Source organism: Macrobrachium nipponense, chromosome 21, assembly GCF_015104395.2.
Source record: "Macrobrachium nipponense isolate FS-2020 chromosome 21, ASM1510439v2, whole genome shotgun sequence".
Classification (NCBI taxonomy): domain Eukaryota; kingdom Metazoa; phylum Arthropoda; class Malacostraca; order Decapoda; family Palaemonidae; genus Macrobrachium; species Macrobrachium nipponense.
Window position 1 is genome coordinate 7,368,851 of NC_087212.1, and position 19,687 is coordinate 7,388,537.

The 19,687-nt window shown below is 36.5% G+C and overlaps 2 protein-coding genes across 5 annotated transcripts in view; one reads left to right on the top strand and one right to left on the bottom strand.

Annotated features, from left to right (window-relative positions):
• Positions 1–19,687, bottom strand: part of LOC135197752 (uncharacterized) — a 68,101-nt gene that overhangs the window by 1,336 nt on the left and 47,078 nt on the right. For 2 of the 4 annotated variants that reach the window (XM_064224836.1, XM_064224833.1), the window contains 3 exons: positions 11,346–11,399; positions 4,148–4,259; positions 3,021–3,198 (listed from right to left, as the gene is read on the bottom strand). In XM_064224836.1, coding sequence (XP_064080906.1) covers positions 3,091–3,198; positions 4,148–4,259; positions 11,346–11,399 — 274 coding nt within the window. In that variant the 3' untranslated portion in view covers positions 3,021–3,090. Of the gene's footprint in view, positions 1–3,020; positions 3,199–4,147; positions 4,260–6,391; positions 6,559–11,345; positions 11,400–13,066; positions 13,273–19,687 lie in introns of those variants that run through there. The other 2 variants (XM_064224834.1, XM_064224835.1) reach the window with 2 other exon arrangements.
• Positions 12,390–19,396, top strand: LOC135197750 (neprilysin-11-like). Its single transcript, XM_064224826.1, has 6 exons — positions 12,390–12,553; positions 14,046–14,248; positions 15,740–17,269; positions 17,472–17,667; positions 18,149–18,355; positions 18,865–19,396. The coding sequence occupies exons 2-6, from the start codon at positions 14,055–14,057 to the stop codon at positions 19,183–19,185; spliced, it is 2,448 nt and encodes an 815-aa protein (XP_064080896.1). The 5' UTR covers positions 12,390–12,553; positions 14,046–14,054; the 3' UTR covers positions 19,186–19,396.

Consider the following 19,687-nt stretch of genomic DNA (forward strand, 5'->3'; position numbering starts at 1 on the left):
AGAGAGAGAGAGAGAGAGAGAGAGAGAGAGAGATTTGCTGAAAAGAGAATCAAAGTGGGCAGTGATTCTGAGGAAAAAAAAGACTAGTCGAAAATGGTAAACGTTTTGTTTCTTTCAACCATCCCAATTCACTCAAGCTGTCAGTGTTTATTGTCAGACATCTTCAGAGAAGAGTAGTGAGATAAGATTCAACAACGAAGTATTCAAGGGAAAAGGCTCTTGAGGGTGATATAAACTGAAAGTCGCCTATAGTTCTGAGGTTTTAAGAGGAAGGAGGAGCGCTGGGACCCACGAGATCATTCAGTGCTGAAAAGGAAAGGGACGACAAGAAGGTCTGAAAGGCGTAACAGGAGGAAAACCTCGTAGATGCACTACAATAGAATATACAATCTAGGCCAAGGGCTTGGAGACCTAAGAGATCATTCAGGGAAATTGATAGTAAGAAGGTTTTAAAGGTGTAACATTTGCACTAAACAAGTTTTAGAGAGGGTGGAAAGTCAGATGAAAGAAAGAGAATAGGAATGGAGATACAGTAAAAGACATGGGAGAAGCTGCAGCTAGGGCCGATGGGACGCTGCAAAAACATTTAAGTAATGCTTACAGAGCACCATATGAGGTGTCCTAATGGCACTACACCCCTACCGGGGTTGGGGGGGGGGAGGGGAAGGAGATGGAGATCTAGAAATCCTTAACTAGACAGGATGAAAATCTTTGCGCGAATCTGCTGATTCAGACAAATAATGTACCTGGTAGTCAACTGAGTAATGTGGGTCTTACAACTGATTAGGGAGAAGGGCGCAGGCTAACAGCTGCATCCATCAAATATATATATGTATATATAAGCGAATACCACAGGAAAATAATAGTCAGAAATCCAAGCGCTTTCGTCTTTACTCAGACATCGTCAAGGAGTTAATGAAGTACAATTGGAGATAAAGGTCTCAGGTACGAAACAAGATCAAGAATACCAGATCGTTAATTGTCAAAAGGGTAAAAATTAAAAGAGATAATCCAGGATTATCGGATATCACACGGTCACAAACCTAACCGAAACTACAAAGCATCAAGTTTGGAAAAAAAAAAAGTTGTAGATAAATATAAGCAACACAATTAATATATTCAGTTTTTACATGTTTTGGACTGTAAAGATACTTTGTAGTTTCGGTTAGGTTTGTGACCGTGTGATATCCGATAATCCTGGATTATCTCTTTTAATTTTTACCCTTTTGACAATTAACCATCTGGTATTCTTGATCTTGTTTTGTACCTGAGACTTTTATCTCCAATTGTACTTCATTAACTCCTTGACGATGTCTGAGTAAAGACGAAAGCGCTTGGATTTCTGACTATTATTTTCCTGTGGTATTCGCTTATTTATGAAGTCACATGCATCTACAGTGATTTTTTAAGCATATATATATATATATATATATATATATATATATATATATATATATATATATATATATATATATCAAAAGGTTATGTCCCCTTCAGCTTACTCTCATATTTACTTTGTAAGCAATTTTTCTCAATAGTTTTTACCTTATTCCTTCATTAGCAGTCCATTTGACACTTTACTTCCATAATAACATTGGACCCGCCATCCATTGCTTCCATTTGCACGAGTCTTCTGTCTCAAACCATAATTGAGATTCCTGTGTTTATTTACCTATAGCCTATCTATATGCCTATACATGAACATACTATATATATATATATATATATATCTATATATATATATATCTATATATATCTATATATATATATATATATATATATATAATAGATATATATATATATATATATATATAATAGATATATATATATATATATATATATATATATATATATATAATTATATATATCTCAACTTTATCACTTACACACACACTTGTTCTGTGCGCAAATACAATTAGCTAATTAAACTGGACGGTATCTAGCGGAATAATCTATTCAGGAGAAGTTACAAGCTTTCCAGGACTAACTAACTGACCTCATCGTCTGGTAGCCGTAGAATTAACTGCCACTTGGTCCAGTTGCATTTACAATGCGTATAAGGAAGGGAATTAAGGCGAAGGATGAGAGTCAAAGGATTTAAAAAAGGCCACCACAGAAATTGGAACAGCAGGGGCTTTCATTCCCTCCCCGTCACCCAATATAAATGCCAGGTGTACCACCACGTGTCTGGTCATTCTTACGCTACCTTACGATGAGGACAGTTCGTCCTGGAAGCTTGTTAACTTTTCCTGAATAAATATCTCCACTATATACCATCATGTTTAAATAAGGCCTTGTCATGAAATAATAATAAACAGAGTATATATATATATATATATATATATATATATATATATATATATATATCTATATATATCTATATATATATATATATATATATATATATATAGATATATATAGATATATATATGGATATAGATATAGATATATATATATATATATATATAATATATATATATATATATATATAATATACATATATATATATATATCTATATATATTATATATATATAATATAATATATATATTAATGTATAACATTTGTTGCATTACTGGCTCAATATGGTCAAGACTTGTAGCTCAAATAATGTGATGAGGATTCTCACTACTACTGATACTTCTATTATTAATAATAATGAACTACTACTACTTAATAATAATAATGCTCTACTCCTACTATCAATAATAATAATATTTCTACTACTACTACTACCAATACTACTACTACTACTACTACTACTACGGCCACTACAACTTCTACTAGTACTAGAGTTTTTTTTTTTTTTTTTTTTTTTGAGCTGACGGTTAATATCCACAGCCGTTATCACCGGAACTTTGAATCTCGCTCCTGATTGGCCGATGCTTTTGAACTGCAACCTCTGGATGGCTGTGAGCCACAAGAGCTGCCACATATCACTAGATACGCCAACGATATCGTCTGCGAATATTTACCGTCAGCTCCAGCAGGAAGGATTAAAGGAGGAACACACTAATATACCTTTTTATCGGGAGACGGAAGAACCCCTTTTGACGATGCGTTCGCAGCCTTCTTTTGAGCAATGACTGACTTATTTTTCCCGGGGGCGCCTAAACCCGGGGCGAGATTCCTCGCCAGGGAGATGTTCTTCAGAGCAGCCAGTTGGCTCTCGATGGCTTCGTCTGTAAGCCATGATTGTCTGAAAAGAAGGAAATGGAAAAGAAGATAAACTTACGTAGAGGAACTGATCTAAAAACAAACAAGGAAGAGGCGGGAGTGGCAGGGGAGGGGAAGAGGAGGAGGAGAAAGATGGGGTAGGAAAAAGAAGAGAGAGAGAGAGAGAGAGAGAGAGAGAGAGAGAGAGAGAGACGTATATAGAACTGATCGAAAGTATGCGAGGAGGAGTAGGATGAGGAGGAGGGGGTTGGGAATGAGGGAGGGGGAAGAGGTAAAATGGGATAGAGGAGGGAGAAGGGGAGATAGCAAGATGTGGAAAAATTGGAATGGTTGAGAGAGAGAGAGAGAAAAGAAAGTGGGGCAGGAAGAGGGAGCACGAGAAAGAGAAAGAGGAAGCAAACTGAGGGAAGTGGACGTAGAAGAAAAGAGGAGAAAGAGAGAAAACAGGAGAAACGACAAATAACAGAAGAGGAAAAAGAATGCATACCGAAGGAATAAGAGACGAAGGAAAGAAGAGGAGAGATGATCCAGAGTAAGTGGAAGGTGCGAAAAAAAAATAGATGGGCGAGAATGGCAATATGAAGCAATCTAAAATAAACAGAGAGAAAAATTTAAAGAAATCGGGCAGGGTATTATGGGCATGAGATAGAAGTTGTGGATGTAACACGACCATGGATAGGAAGCGACGGATATAATGCCTTCAGAAAGGATATGAAGGTTAAATGGTGTGTGTGTGTGTGTGTTTATTCCATAATATCCATTATGGAATAAACTGATCGGTTAGAAACAGTTATACACCTACTACGTAGATCACTGGCAACGAGAGAACACCTGGCTAATCGGTTACAATGTTACCTGCGAGAGAGAGAGAGAGAGTCAGGCCCGGAGGGGCACATCCCGTGACCAAAAATAGAAATAAGGAACAGTCAAAACGCCAATTAACTGGAACAGTAATTCAAGCAGGGCCTTACCTCGAATACAGGTAGATAAGACACAACACGAAGAAGATCGCGGCATTTCTCCGTAGAGACTGCTTCGTGGCAAAGGGGCAAATGAAACATCGCAACATGACTGAGTTTGGTCCTGTAAACGAATATAAAACTATGGTAATGAATAGCGTAAAAGAGGCTGGTACAAGGAGCATCAATGCCAACTGAATACATATTTTCTGAAAGTATAAAAAGAGTGAAGAGAAAATAAGACAATTAATAAAACATACGAAAAACAAAGAAATATTAGTAAAGATATAGACAGTGAGATTTCATAATCCACAAATTCATTCATTTCATTCCAAGAAATAGTGTATGTGAAAACAAAAACACAGATGTCACTGAATTACTTCTCGTATGAGATACATTTTTGCTTCATACAGGATCTACACTGAAACGGTCACACTTAAATTTAATGGAGTGCTCTATTATCATAATCATTATCTAAACTATTATTATCAATATTATTATGGGGAAAATAAATCCACAGTTATGTCTGTTTGGAATTGTTATTCAAATATTCTAAATAACAAAACCAAACAGACATATCTCTATGGATTTACTTTCCCATTTTAATGACTCATGTGATTATAAGTTTTGTTTGAATTATTATGATTATTATTATTATTACGTGAACACAGAATAACAGAATTAGAAAAAAATAACATACGGATGACTATAGCATAACAAATAACTGGAGGTCAAGGTCATGACCCTTAAAAATAGCACTACAGAGTGACACGGAATCATGGCACTGGTAACTTTCGATACCCACTCACCTCATTGTCACATTTTGGTCAGAAATTCTTAGGCATTAAAATAACTTGTTGTTACTGAGCTAGGATCACTATTTTCCTTTGCTTGCAAGCTTTCAATATTTCTTCCTTTATCTTGAAACTATATATAGTTGAAAATGCGGAACAAGAGAGAAGTCTGGTCTATGTATAAGGAGTAACAAAAGCGAGAATACAGTCCATGGCAATAATCGTCGAATTCAATCGTTTGGCAATGGCATATAAACAGACAGACAAACAAACTCAAAGAAATAAAGGTATATGCAAGACAGCAAGAAAGTTTTGCAAAAAAAATTTAAACCAAACAAGTTCCAAAATATAAAAATGGATACATGTCACATACATGAACATTCGGGGACCAGAAATCTCCGCCAAGGTAAAAAATTACCTTCCCATCTCGCCCACAATCTGATCTGGTGCCAGTTACAAGACCCAACTTTGGTGAAATCTTCCTAAAAAAATCCACACGTAACTTTTTTGCGTAATCTTCCTGACAAACACACAGACAGACAAGCAACAAATACATAATTTCCTTGTCAGATGTAATAGGGCAACCAAATCTTCACGACCACCTAAGTCATGTTTATAAAATCTTTGAAATATTGAAAAGCCTGAGGAGACGCGTTTCCATGCCATGTTGAACCTTGCAAGACTCACAATATATTTTAAGGAGAATTGGTAGAAACTATTAAAGTCACACAAAGCCGGAGACTCATTATAGCAAAATAAGATTAATGAAATATTTCAATGCGGTGACATATTACGACATATTACCCACAAAAATAGACTCAGAAGTCTATCACTATCTGATAATGAAATACAAAATAAATCCCCGCCAACTGACTGTCCCAATTATGTAAAAATGGAGGGAAACTGACATTTGGGATCGAGCAAATTATACGTATAACTTTACATGTAAGGCATCGATAATAACTGTACCTGAGAAGCAAGACACCAAAACATTAAAGCAAAATCGGGAGCATTCACCTGATAGCAGAACTGTAATACATATAGACACATCTGTGAAGTATTTAGACCTCCCAGACTCCCAACTTTTCATAACGATGTCTCCTTAACCTTATTGAATAGAGTATCTCTCTCTCTCTCTCTCTCTCTCTCTCTCTGCTTTGACTGAATTTCACAACGGGATAAAAGTTAACTTGTTTGTAAGGTTACAGAGCACCTTTTACCTACTTCACGGCGATGGAGGTCTTACTCAAACATTCCCAAGAATTTGCAACAACAAAAATGTCTAAATATGACAAATAACCTAAACCGACATCTCCCCATGTCCGATGAATTCAAAATGGAATACAAACACGACCGTGACTCGTTGTGTTTTCTGTCTCCGGCTTCCCATAAGAACTTTTTATCAGGGAATAAAAATACCAAACCGCTAAAGTCACAATAAAAAGGCAAGCAGACTATTTACCTCCGTGCAATCACAGACGACAGGTTAAGGGATATTATAAGCGGTTAAATCCGAACTTCCTTTCGTAGCCGTAAACACAACAAAAGCTTCGCCATCCACCGTACGAGGGATACAAATGCTACAAAAAGGCAACAATGATTTTCGGTGGGATAATAAAAAGAAGAGCAGCAAACCAGTTCCTCCCAGAAAAAAGCAGCGGCACAATTCAGACACTTGTAACGCACTATATAGAGCATGTGTACAGCGACCAATGACATTTGCCAGGTTACCGGGAAGAGAAAAGAACATTCGTGATGAACACGTGTGGTTTGTTACAAAGCAGAGGGGGCGGGGGGGAATTGGAGAACAAATACATTTTCAAGATATCAACAGACACTAAAAGATGGTCCCGAAGCTGTACCTATTCGTATGGGGATTTAGTTAGATATATTTGTTTTTCGATTTTATGCTTTTATTACCCAAGCCGGAGGCAAAACATTTCGTTTAACCTTCGCTTCCCAACTTTCTCTTCAGCAAATGCTTGACTTCAAACGGTTTAATACAGTTGTTAAGACAAGCTAGATGACGTCAATAAATCATGAAATGCAGAGCAATATAACACACTTGATTGTAGGTACGATGCAACGGCGAGATTACATAAATAATAATAATAATAATAATAATAATAAAATAATAATAATAATAAGATCTAGATAGGGTGCTTGTAACGAGATTCAAAATCGATATATATATATATATATATATATATATATATATATATATATATATACGTATATATAATATATCTATACTATCCTTAATTCAGCCATAAAAAGCATGAATGCGGTAGTGACTTACGATACATTTTGGTCTTAGGGAACACCCGTGTTCAAGGTATCGATATGCATGTATGCATATATGTATGTGTATATATTATAAACCTACCAATTTTTATCTATATATATATATCTATATAATATATATATTAATAATAATATATATATATATATATATAAACCAGGTGAAAAAATTCCCCTTGTAAGTCAGCAGAGGCTGAAAGGAATTCAACAGAATGATGTTGAGAGAGAGAGAGAGAGAGAGAGAGAGAGAGGAGAATGAGAGAGACGAGACGAGAGAGAGAGAGAGTTCCAATTAATCCGAGGTGACAACAAAGCTTTCCTGATTGCGTATGTAAAATCACGTACAGCTGAGACAAGATAGGAAATGTTATCGAGCGTCCTAATCTGTCATTTTGGGTATTGTCCAAGCATGGGGCAGTAATTAAAGAAGTTGTGGAGAGTGTTCGCTTGATAATGTTATCAACCAGATTTTGGGGGGAAACCGAAACTTTGACCTTTGGGAGTCAGGTGTCAAGTGAACGCGGTACGAAGCTATGAAGACATTATTATTATTATTGGTAAAAAAAAATCCACACTGAAGTAAGTGTAAATATTCATGTATCTAACAACCGGAGCTTTTGAGAAACTGCTCGGTTCTCCTTATCGAGGAGAACCTAGCAAGTACTCGAAAACTCTTGTTGTAGATATATATATATATATATAGATATATATATATATATATAATTATATAATATATATGTAATATATATATGTATGTTATATATATATATATATATATATATATATATATATATATATATATAAATATATATATATATTTACACTTACATTAGTTTGGATTTATCCACCATTTTAGGTACTCGTGTGATTAAATGTTTGTATCATTATTATTATTATTATTTTATTATTATTATTATTATTATTGTTGTTGTTGTTGTTGTGTGCAATTAATCTGGCTGAGCAAAACATTCACGGGGTAAGATGTACATGTGTGACAAGAACGATAATAAAAATGGAGATAAATGAACGCAATAAAAAAAATAGAACGATTACTCCAAGACAAGGATAAACTTTAATTGGCAAATTGAAGAAGGACCTGCCTGACGGCCCAAATGAACAACGATGGATACATAGAAGAAATGAGATTTTCTAGTGGTGGTTGGTTTCGATGAGGACGGCCTCATTCCAGGAAAATGCCCTTTCCATGAGTGCAGCAAGTTTTCCCCCCCACTTAGTAAGACAACTGGTGTGGCCGCCAGGACTCCGACCAACCAACCGAGACGAACCTACTACCTGCGTTCACAGGTACGATGAACAGCACTTGACATTTTTGACTCGACATTCTGCCTTTGCCTTTTTTGGTGTTTGATAATTTTCCTAAAACCGAGCGACCTTGATCACAAAGACTCCCTTACTAAACTACATTTTTTTCAGTCAACTTTCAGCAAGTCAGAATTTTAGCGAAGTGAGATAAAGAAGGAATATCAATGCACTACTATGAAAAATATTTTGGGGGCCGATTTATAGGTGTCGAGGACTCAAGTCGTATATGGCAAGCTAGCTTCTCAAAGTGTGAAACTAAGATAAGTAACCAATTTCTACAGACGCTGTTCCTGTAGCTGTTCAATAATGTCATAGCTGATAAATTAAACAAAGCCAGCTCTACGTATATAATCAGCAATTATGTTTTTCTAACCCACTTCGTACGTTAATTTTCGCATAATTAGACAGGAATAGTAACGTTTAGCAAACTCCTCACCCAAGAACATAATACTGCCATGTTATAAATTTTTACAAATTTTGCAAAGAATGCGGAAATGCCCAAATCCCATATAAAAGATTTTCTTAGTTTTGTTCATGCATTCCATGAGCCATTAGATACAAAGAGGAAAATCCTGAGGATTATGTATTTTTAGAATGGTGAATAGAAACGAACATAAAAGTTGGTTGGTTATCTGAATATATAAAACCTAAAGAATAGGATACTGTCATTTTCTTATTTTAAGAGCAAATCTGAATGAGTAAATTAGCAAGAATAGTACCCTCAAAGTCAATATTTTCCTTTGGAACTCCCAAGACGTCAGAAAAATGAAAACTTGAAGTATCAATCTTGTTGCAAAAAACTCAATTCATATGTTGGATAAAAGTGTAGATAACAGTTTGACCTCTCAAAGGATGAGTGTGACGAAGACATAAAAAAAACTGAATCGTTTTTATCTATAAAAACAGACTATTTTTTTTATATCATAACAGGCAGTAAACATGATTATAACAATGATAAAACTTTCCATTTCTCATAATAATTTTTTGCTTACGACTCAACTACCTACATTCCTGACAAAAGTATATCTATTTACCAATTAACACTTGATTTCCGAGTCATCAACCTTAATCATCAGTTTCTTACTGGAATATCTATTTACCAATTAACACTTGATTTCCAAGTCATCATCCTTAATCATCAGTTCCTGAACTGGAATATCTAATTACCAATTGAAACTTGATTTCCAAGTCATCAGAATAATCATCAGTTTCTTACTGAAATATCTAATTACTAATTGAAACTTGATTTCCAAGTCATCATCCTTAATCATCAGTTTCTTACTTAAATATCTAATCACCAACTGAAACTTGATTTCCAAGTCATCAGCCTTAATCATCAGTTCCTGAACTGGAATATCTAATTACCAATTGAAACTTGATTTCCAAGTCACCAACTTTAATCATCACTTTCTTCCTGGAAAAACAAAATATGAATATTTATTAAATGCTTCTTGCTAAGGGTTTCAACGGCATATAAAATCATTCTTGCTGGAAACTGTTCTGATTCGATCTTATCTATACATTATCACATCATTGCATGAAGCAATTTTATTCTTATTTTGAGGGCCTGATTCATACTATGCAATGGTTCACAATTAGGCCTCAGAGCTTAAAACCTACTGAGGCTAGAGGGCTGCAAATTGGTAAGTTGATCATCCACCCTCCATTCATCAAGCATACCAAACTGCAGCCCTCTAGCCTCAGTAGTTTTTATATAATTTAAGGTATAAATTTAGCCATGATCGTGCGTCTGGCACCGCTACAGGTGCCAACAACACAGGCCACCACTGGGCTGTGGCTGAAAGTATCATGGGACCCGGCTGAGAGCGGCATACAGCATTATACGCTATACAGAAAACTCGATTGCGTCGAAGCATTTTTTTCTTCGATAGATAACCAGGGGGATGGGGCTTTCCTTGGCTAAGAAGCATTCGGTAAAATATACATCCAAACGTAAAATGATGAACAACTTAATATAATAATAATAATAATAATAAATGCGCACATACTGCAAATAAAGAACTCAAATAATTTTTCACTTGTGTTCGAAATAATAAATTACTCCTGTTTCCAATAATAAGTAAATAGGAAAAAATGTTACTAAAACACCAAAACTCCTTCCACCACTGCTACTACTACTACTACTACTACACTACAGCTACTGTTGCAACGATTAATAATAATAGTAATTATAATAATATCAATCATAATAATAATAAACCCTATATTTTCTATGGTCTTTGTTCTGGAAAAATTACACCAATCGACAGACATTAGACTAGCATAACCCCAGCACACTTGTACGTAACTATTACAGCATATGATATGACTTATAATAGTTTTAAAATTCGTATACCACAATAAATATTTTGAGTATCGGAAATAATAAAAGGCAATATAGGTAATAGTGAGACAAACATTTGCTCTATGTTCACCATCAAAACTTTATAATTATCCTTACAATTATTATGTCTGAACTTCACCTATCATAGATAGATGGTAAAACTTTGACCAAAGACCTTGAAAATAGGTCAAGGGTCAAGGTATTGCCCTTTAAACTGTCCTAAGACCTTGAAAATATGTCAAGGTATTGCCCTTTAAACTGACCTAAGACCTTGAAAATAGGTCAAGGTATTGCCCTTTAAACTGTCCTAAGACCTTGAAAATAAGTTAAGGTATATTTGATAAAAAAAATATCTACACCTTGCCTGTTTCATATTCAATATGGTTATTAAAACAACTTCTAATTATAATTGAAGAAGTTACAGGATATTCCATCTTCTTGTGCTTACCTGAGAGCACTGAAGCTCCGCCCACAAGTCTCACTTGGCTCCGCCCACCTTCTCCTACAATAAGAGATACATTACTTAAAAGACACATAATCATATTTTGTAATGTGAAAATGCTACGTAAGAAAAGATAATTAATGGCAACTTATATTAAAAAAACGATTCGTTTAAATAACTAATCCTGGCCTCTCAGAAAATTCAAAGGAATAATAAAATTGTAGCTTACACACTGACCTGCAACCTTGGTCTTCTAATTTACCCGTGATCTTGTAAAATAACCCAAGGTCATTAGGGAAGATGAAACCCAACAACCTAAAAAAAATCTACATTTAACCTTAAGTATAAGTCAAGGTCAAATATACTTAAAATCATGCTATCCATATATAATGCTGAATACGTCTCACCTATCGCAGTTTTTGAGATTATAACAAAAAGGCTAAAATTTTACCCTTTGAAACTGACCTGTATCCAGGATAAATAGGTCAGTGCAAAAGCATTTTGCAAAGTAATACCAACCCATTCATACTTTCCTAAAAAAACGTATTCCCTATGGAACAAAGATAATAATAATAATAATAATAATAATAATAATAATAATAATAATAATAATAATAATACTAATAATAATAATAATATCCCATTTCATGAAGAGTTGTGCCGTTTCATTGGTGAGCGTGGCTTTTTCTAGCAGGAATTATCATCCTAATAATAATAATAATAATAATAATAATAATAATAATGATAATAATAATAATAATAATAATAATATCCGACTGATGCAACAAAAGTAATGGTCACAAAAACTTGAGCGTTTCGTAAAGTAACGATCATATCAGTACTACAAATCAACACAAGCAGGCCAATCTCTTGACAAGAGATTACGACGTCGTTAACAACATTGGGAAGTCCGAGACGGGCTGGCGGGGGTGGGGGTGGGGGGTTGCTCGAAGGGAGGAGGGCCAAGGATGACACTTAAATATGAAGGCATTAATCAGCTTCCCGCATTTTGTCTCCCTAGGTAAGAAAGTCCGCACGTTACCTTCGTTGCTGAGAGAGAGAGAGAGAGAGAGAGAGAGAGAGAGAGAGAGAGAGAGATGACGTAACACTGTGTATAACTTAATACTTGTGCTTCGAGGCTTATCAAACTTTTAAAATGTTGGGTACACCTAGCAATCCAGTTCAGAGACAGTTCTACTCAGCTACAGGCCCAGGTAAGGACAATTCTCCACGCTTGCGCTCGCTCACTCTCACTCACACACACACACTACACACACAGGCACACACATTTCATTGGGGGGGCACTTGCTCATCTCCTCGCACTGACCTGTGCACACACACATATATATATATATATATATATATATATATATATATATATATATATATATATATATTTTATATATAATTATGTATGTATGTATTTGTTAACTTTACTGACTGATTCCATTGATTTAATTTATCAAAGAAGCCACTCAATTTTCAATCACTTGCCCAATACATAACGGCTGGTCGACATACGTGTACCGTATTACATTGTATACAATGAATTTATTTAATAATATTCTGCTTTTGAAATATTCCATACAGCTAAAGAACTTCCGGTTTCTTGGCGAATGCTGGGATGATTCCAAGTGATTCCAAGAATAGAAAATGAAATCGAGAATGATAGAATCTTTGTTGAGAAATAGTAAATAAATATAAGCAAAATTTCGGCGTGTACTAACTTCCATTGTCATAGCTAGTCCGCTGGCATAGTGGTTAGTGTCGTGAAATGCCACTCAGATGTCTCGGGTTCGCGTCTCCCCTGAGCCATGAAAAATCACTCGCTCTGTATCAAGATCAGTTACTGCTGCAGTGTGGCGTCTGCGGTGGGAGGTTGAAACCACCATTCTTTGGAAGCTTGAATTTCAAGTCAACGGACACTGTGTGCTCCATATGAATAGGTTTCTTCTACTGAAATAATAATAATAATAATAATAATAATAATAATAATAATAATAATGTGCAATATCACGTGCTATACAATATACAGTAATCTGTTAGGCTCCAAATACTGTAAAACATATTTCCCGCAATCCACATGATTACTTCATTCATAAAAAGAGAGAGAGAGAGAGAGAGAGAGAGAGAGAGAGAGAGAGAGAGATGAGGCCAGCTATCTCAAAGATAAACGAGCGAAGAGTCCATCGATTATTATCTAAACAACAAAAAGTCGCATATAAACACTTGTTGTTTAATCGCTCTACTTATCAAGATAACTTGCCTTAAGAAATGAAGACACAGAGTCCCTTTCTCCACCCTGGCCGAGAACATCCACACTCGTCTAACTACCATGCCCCTCACTCACTGATTATGTCAACAATGGCAAAATAGTTCAGCCTCCATCAGGAATCGAACGCTTTGGTAAGAGTATACATAAATGCACTGAGCACAGTGTTTTCGATTCCGAAAGCATTGCATCACAATTCCTTAAACAATTAACCGACTTCATTCTCATAGAAAAATGGCGGGGATGAAAACGCTGCTGTTTCAGTTTTAATCTTGAATGAATACAATCGTCTATGCTTAATAAAGGTAGGATCTTCCAGCTTATTTAAACCATAAAAAATGTAAATCTGAGGTCGTCTTTGTTCGGGCAGATTCCCGCACTGACATCTAGGAAAGCAGAGAATTAACACTAAAAATCTAATTTTGTTTGAACAGAATTCCATCATGGAATCTAGCGTACAGCAACTCGTCGAGGAACCAGGAAAGGGTTCGACATCATCGCGGTTTTGGAACCAAAGGTCCAAACTGGAAAAGGTTCTTATGATGGTTTCGGGTGTTGCCGTGCTTGCGTGCGTCGCCCTGGTGGGGGTGGTGGCTTCTGGTTCGTCAAGTTCCTCTTCGCCAGCGCCAGCGGCAGTGTGAGTATTGAGGGTACTGGAGCGGTGCTTCCTATGGAAAGTAATATGGCTGTTCGATATAGTGTTGTCTATATATTTAATCCCTTCACGAAGAAGTCTGCCGTTTGTGTGGCTGAAAACAATCATCGCGGTTTCTGCTCTTTGCCACATTTATCCCTACATTAATTAAGGGGTCGGTTGCCTGAAGCGCCTTCTCCTCCACTGCCTTCCATCAAAGGCATCATTTTCCACCAAACTTCTTCTCTCCATATCTCCCTTCACTTTATCTCGCTATCTAAACTAAAACAGTTGGGCGCCGTAAAGGCGATAACTCGCGAAGCTTCCAGTTAAATCACCAAATGGATAATTACTTATTTCTGAACTTTCTGTTATATAAACATTATCGTTAATTGCATTTGAAACAGTCGTCCAACATCAAACTGCTAATAATATGACAAACGATAAAATGTGAAAAGATTCTTTACAACGGAGGTAAGAAGACATAGATTAACCAAGCCTAGTATTCAAGAAAACAATCGAATTTGGTCATAAAACCACCCATTTTGAGAAGAATATTAATGCAATAATCAAAACATAATTTAAATGTAGATTTGTGATATCTTAAACATTAATCTTATATGGGATAAAGTTATAGATGTAAGGTTTTATCTGCCGAAAGAATTTTTCTTTTATCTTCAATACTTTTGGAGATAATAGCATTTGAATGGCAGTAGGGCCGGGCTAGGTCAAGCCAGGCCGGGTTGGGCCTGGTTGCCAGAAATGACCCCGTTTCCAGTAATGGCTTCGCTTCGCTCGTAATTAATATAATAGATGAAGTTTTTCCTCTTCACCCCTTTCAATTAGTAGCCCTACTAGATGTATGTATATGTAGCAATCTGCTTTAAATGAAAGTGCAGTAGGTAAAGTAAAAAAAAAATAAATAAAAATTAACAATTATTAACTTGCATTGAAATCAATCCTCGGACAGAGTTTGGCTAAAATGCCGAGATATAAAGTGAAAAAAAGTACCTGACACCAAAATAAATATAAATGCTGTCTCTTAGGATTATCAGGAAGGTTTTATAAAGTATGAATTCAACCAAATAATCTAAAAGGTAATGGAGAATAGACTATTTTTCGTTTTGTCTACCGCTAGGCTGGATCAACCAAACGTAATTGTAACTGATCATCTGATCAGTTAATTATGGGACAATACCATTCTTTCTTAGCCCATAACAGAACCGTTAACATGTACCTGAAATACTAGAACACCAAAGATAACCTGAGGTTATGCCAATTACCTTATGGATTTAATGAAATACGTTCGTGTTTATTCACTTTCGATTCGCCTTCTTGCTTAGACTAGATACAAAACCTGTTCATGAACACTGAAAAACCATTATTATAACTATGATAACAATAAGCGGATCATTATCATTAACACAGATACGACTGATAACAGTCTACACAACTGCATCATGACAAAAACTGATTGTGTTTTTTCCTTTCTAGGCCTAACCTTCCAGTACAAACTGCTGAACAACTCGCAACAAATGCTGACTCACTAACTGGAAAACAAGTTCCAGATATAAAACAACCAGCAGAAGAACAGAGGTCAAGCAAGATGTCTCCAGCTCACAAAAAGAAGTCCACACGACTGCCTGTAACTCAAAACGCTGAATATGATATCTGCAACACCGAGGAATGCATTCTTGCTGCTGCAGCCATTATTGAAGCTTTGGATAAAACTACGGACCCTTGCGACAACTTCTACCAGTTTGCCTGTGGAGGGTGGATGCAAAAGCACCCAGTTCCAGACGTCTCTTCTCGCTGGGGTCAGTTTGATCTGTTGGACCTAGAAATGACTAATGCTTTGAGTGATATCTTAACATCTCCTGTGGTTGCAGATGATCCTAAACCCATTAACCAAGTGAAGGCGATGTATGCTGCATGTATGGACGAAGGTGAACTTGAATCTGTTGGTTTAACCCCATTGACTGACTTCTTGGGACAATACGGAGGATGGCCCATGACCTTAGAGAACTGGATCGAGACGTCCTTTGACTGGGAGATTACAGTTGCTGATGCAAGAGAGTTATTGGCTGAAGATTATTTAATTAAAGTGTGGGTGTTTGCAGATCAGAAAAACACTTATACCACAGCCATATACGTAGATCAATCTTCCCTTGGGATGCCACGCTCAGTTCTGACATCACCTGAGAGCTATGAAGCAAGAGTCAACGCTTATAAAGAATACATGGCAACTACTGCCTCAATCATAGCTAAATCTTTAGGCATGGCAGTTGATGATGCTGTAATACAAGAGGAGGTGAAAGCTACCCTCGAGTTTGAAATGGCACTGGCCAACATAACAAGTCCAGATGAAGACAGGAGAGATTCTGCACGCTTGTACAATAACATGACAGTTGATGAGCTCAATAATTTAACAGGTGGATTCATTAAATGGCCAGAATTACTCTCCTCAATGTTTTCTACTGCTGGTATTTCTATCGACATAAACCAGAGAGTAATTGTGCAAGAAGTTGAATACATGAAAAAGTTAACAGACCTCATCAAAGCAACAAGCGCGAGGACTTTGGCGAACTACTTGATGTGGCGACATGTCCAGGCCCTTGGAGATGAAACCAACAAAGCAATGAGAGATGCATCTTTCCACTACCAAATGATCACCACCGGCGTCACAGCACAAAAATCTAGGTCAGAAACGTGTGCAAGTTCGGCGAATGACTACATGGGAATGGCATTAGGCACTAAATATGTTGAGATGTACTTCTCCCAGCAAGCTAAGGATGAGGCAAACGAAATGGTTGAAGATTTAAGAGCATCTTTCAAAGACCTATTAGCTATTAATGAGTGGATGGACGAGGAGACAAAACCAAAGGCTACTGAAAAGGCTGATGCTATCAGCAAGTTTATAGCATACCCTGACTGGTACACAAATGCAACGGCACTTGAGTCGTATTACAGCGGGTTAGACGATCTCACAAAGACTTCTCACTTCCTCAACATACTCGCATTAAGGTAAGACTATTAATACTCATATGTGCTTTTATCATATGGCAAAAACAAATTTCAACATTGGTGTATTGTTCTATCACGTTTAACAACAAAATGTCATGAACATTCCTCTTAGAATATTCGTCAACTTGAAGTCCAATTTTAGCATCATACATTATGGAAATGTCACCACTCGTAAAGAGGCCTATCAACATCTTTATTCCAGAAACTGGATGAGCACTGACGAACTAAATGATTTTGGATTGCCCACGAAGCGTGACAGATGGGATTTGGCCCCTACAGTCGTCAATGCTTATTACATGCCCGAGTTTAATTCCATAACATTCCCCGCTGGTATTCTCCAGCCTCCATTTTACCGCGCGAACTCTCTCCAAGCGCTGAATTACGGTGGCATTGGACAGGTGAGTCTTTATCTTAAATTTAAATCTTTTCTCCCAAGCAACTGAGGTTCGATAGACTCCATATCATGTATTCCATGATCTTTCATTATTCAGGAATAGTAAAACATTGTTTACTACCTAAAATTAAATAGTTGGGTAACTCTATAGGTGTTGATCTCCAACTCCAGAAGGCTCTAGGCGACTGAAAAATGAGATTTACAGGAAGTTGGCACCATTGAGCATGATTTATGACCACTTTTTCTGCAGCCACAGTGAACATTTTCGTTTTTTTTACGTTCTAATGATCCTAATCTCTAGTTCCAGTCACTGCACTTTTGTTTGAATTACTCTAACCAATACCACAAGTTAAAAGTTCTACTCTGCAACTGCAGTCAACAGCTAAATTTTTAATATTCATGAGATTTGCAATAACACACGCGACAAGTAGATTTGGAGTATTTCTGGAGTGACTTGTAATATGCCCGTGCTTCCAAATTCACAGGTCATAGGTCACGAGATTACCCATGGCTTTGATGACGAAGGACGACAGTATGACAAAGACGGAAACACCTTCCCATGGTGGAGCAACGCAACATCTGAGGCGTTCAAAGCAAAGGCCCAGTGCATTATCAATCAATATGGCAACATCAGCGTACCAGAAGTGGCAGATTTGTTGCCGAACGCTACACTCAATGGCGTGAATACACAGGTGTGTGTATGAAAGTTCTATGATAAAGACGAGAGTATTCTCTTATGGCGTAAATAGAATCTTAATCATAAAATCATAAGACTTCTGCGAAAACAAAGGCTCAAACTCTCATAAAACAACTTCATCTGATACAGATTCTTCGATCTACTGGGTACTTCTTCTTTCCTCTCTTGCTATAGCACACAGACACACACATATATATGTATATATAAGGTACATTCCAAATTTCTGTGAAGGCCATCAGAAAGTTGAAGTGAAAAATAATAAGTAATATTCCTAAAGTGTGCATAGATTATACCACACACACACACACACACACACACACACACACACACACACACACACACATATATATATATATATTTTTATATATATATATATATATATATATATATATATATATATATATATCTATATATATATATAGTATATATATATATTGTCATGATGCCAAATAGACGTAAAACCAGTCGGTTCATCTCCACTCTTAACTTTTGTTCTTCACTCAGGGTGAAAACATTGCTGACAACGGGGGTCTCCGAGAGGCCTTCTTAGCTTACCAGAAGTATGTGGAACGCGTCGGAGAAGAGCCTCGTCTACCTGGCATCGACCACTTCACTCCACTGCAGCTGTTCTTCCTCTCTAACGCCAACATCTGGTGTAGCACCATCACGAAGGAGGGCCTCCTCGACCAAATCCTTACTGACCCCCATTCGCCCGCAAAATACAGAGTGCTACTTCCCATGAGCAACATGGAGCAGTTCTCTTCAGTCTGGAACTGTTCGTCCACGGCACCAATGAATCCCCCAGATAAGTGTGTCGTCTGGTAAAAGGCAGTGACACTTCTGTCACTGGAAACATTTGCTATGTAACTCGCTTCACAACGCCTCTGCTGCTACTGCATAACGTAGAGACTCTGAAGCCACAGATCTGCTACTGGCTCTTCCCACCCTTATCCCAGAAATAAGGGCAACAGAGAAAGAGTAAAAAGAGAAAAAACAAGAGAGAGATTCAACCATTATTCAATAAATATTTAACCTATATCAATTATCAATCACTTAAAATAAAACTTGTCAGGGTTTTAATGTCAGTACAAATTTTGGATGATAATCTTTACCGAGATACCTTGAAATTCCATTCATTCTACGGAAGTTTTAATATTTAACAATGACAATAGTCAGAGAACCTGAACAATAGTGAAGATGGGTAAATTTTTTTAATAATTCTGCATAACGAAAGAAATTTTAAGCAGTTCAAGACATACTAAATAAGAGTATACATTTTTACAATATGAATTTTATCCCCTTGAGATAGGGGGAGGTGGTACAGTGG

Coding starts and splice junctions, on each gene's coding strand:
- LOC135197750 (XM_064224826.1), top strand. CDS start 14,055: ATGGAATCTAGCGTACAGCAACTCGTCGAGGAACCAGGAAAGGGTTCG. Junction 17,668..18,148: donor ATTACGGTGGCATTGGACAG/GTGAGTCTTTAT, acceptor CCAAATTCACAG/GTCATAGGTCACGAGATTAC. Junction 18,356..18,864: donor TCAATGGCGTGAATACACAG/GTGTGTGTATGA, acceptor TTCTTCACTCAG/GGTGAAAACATTGCTGACAA.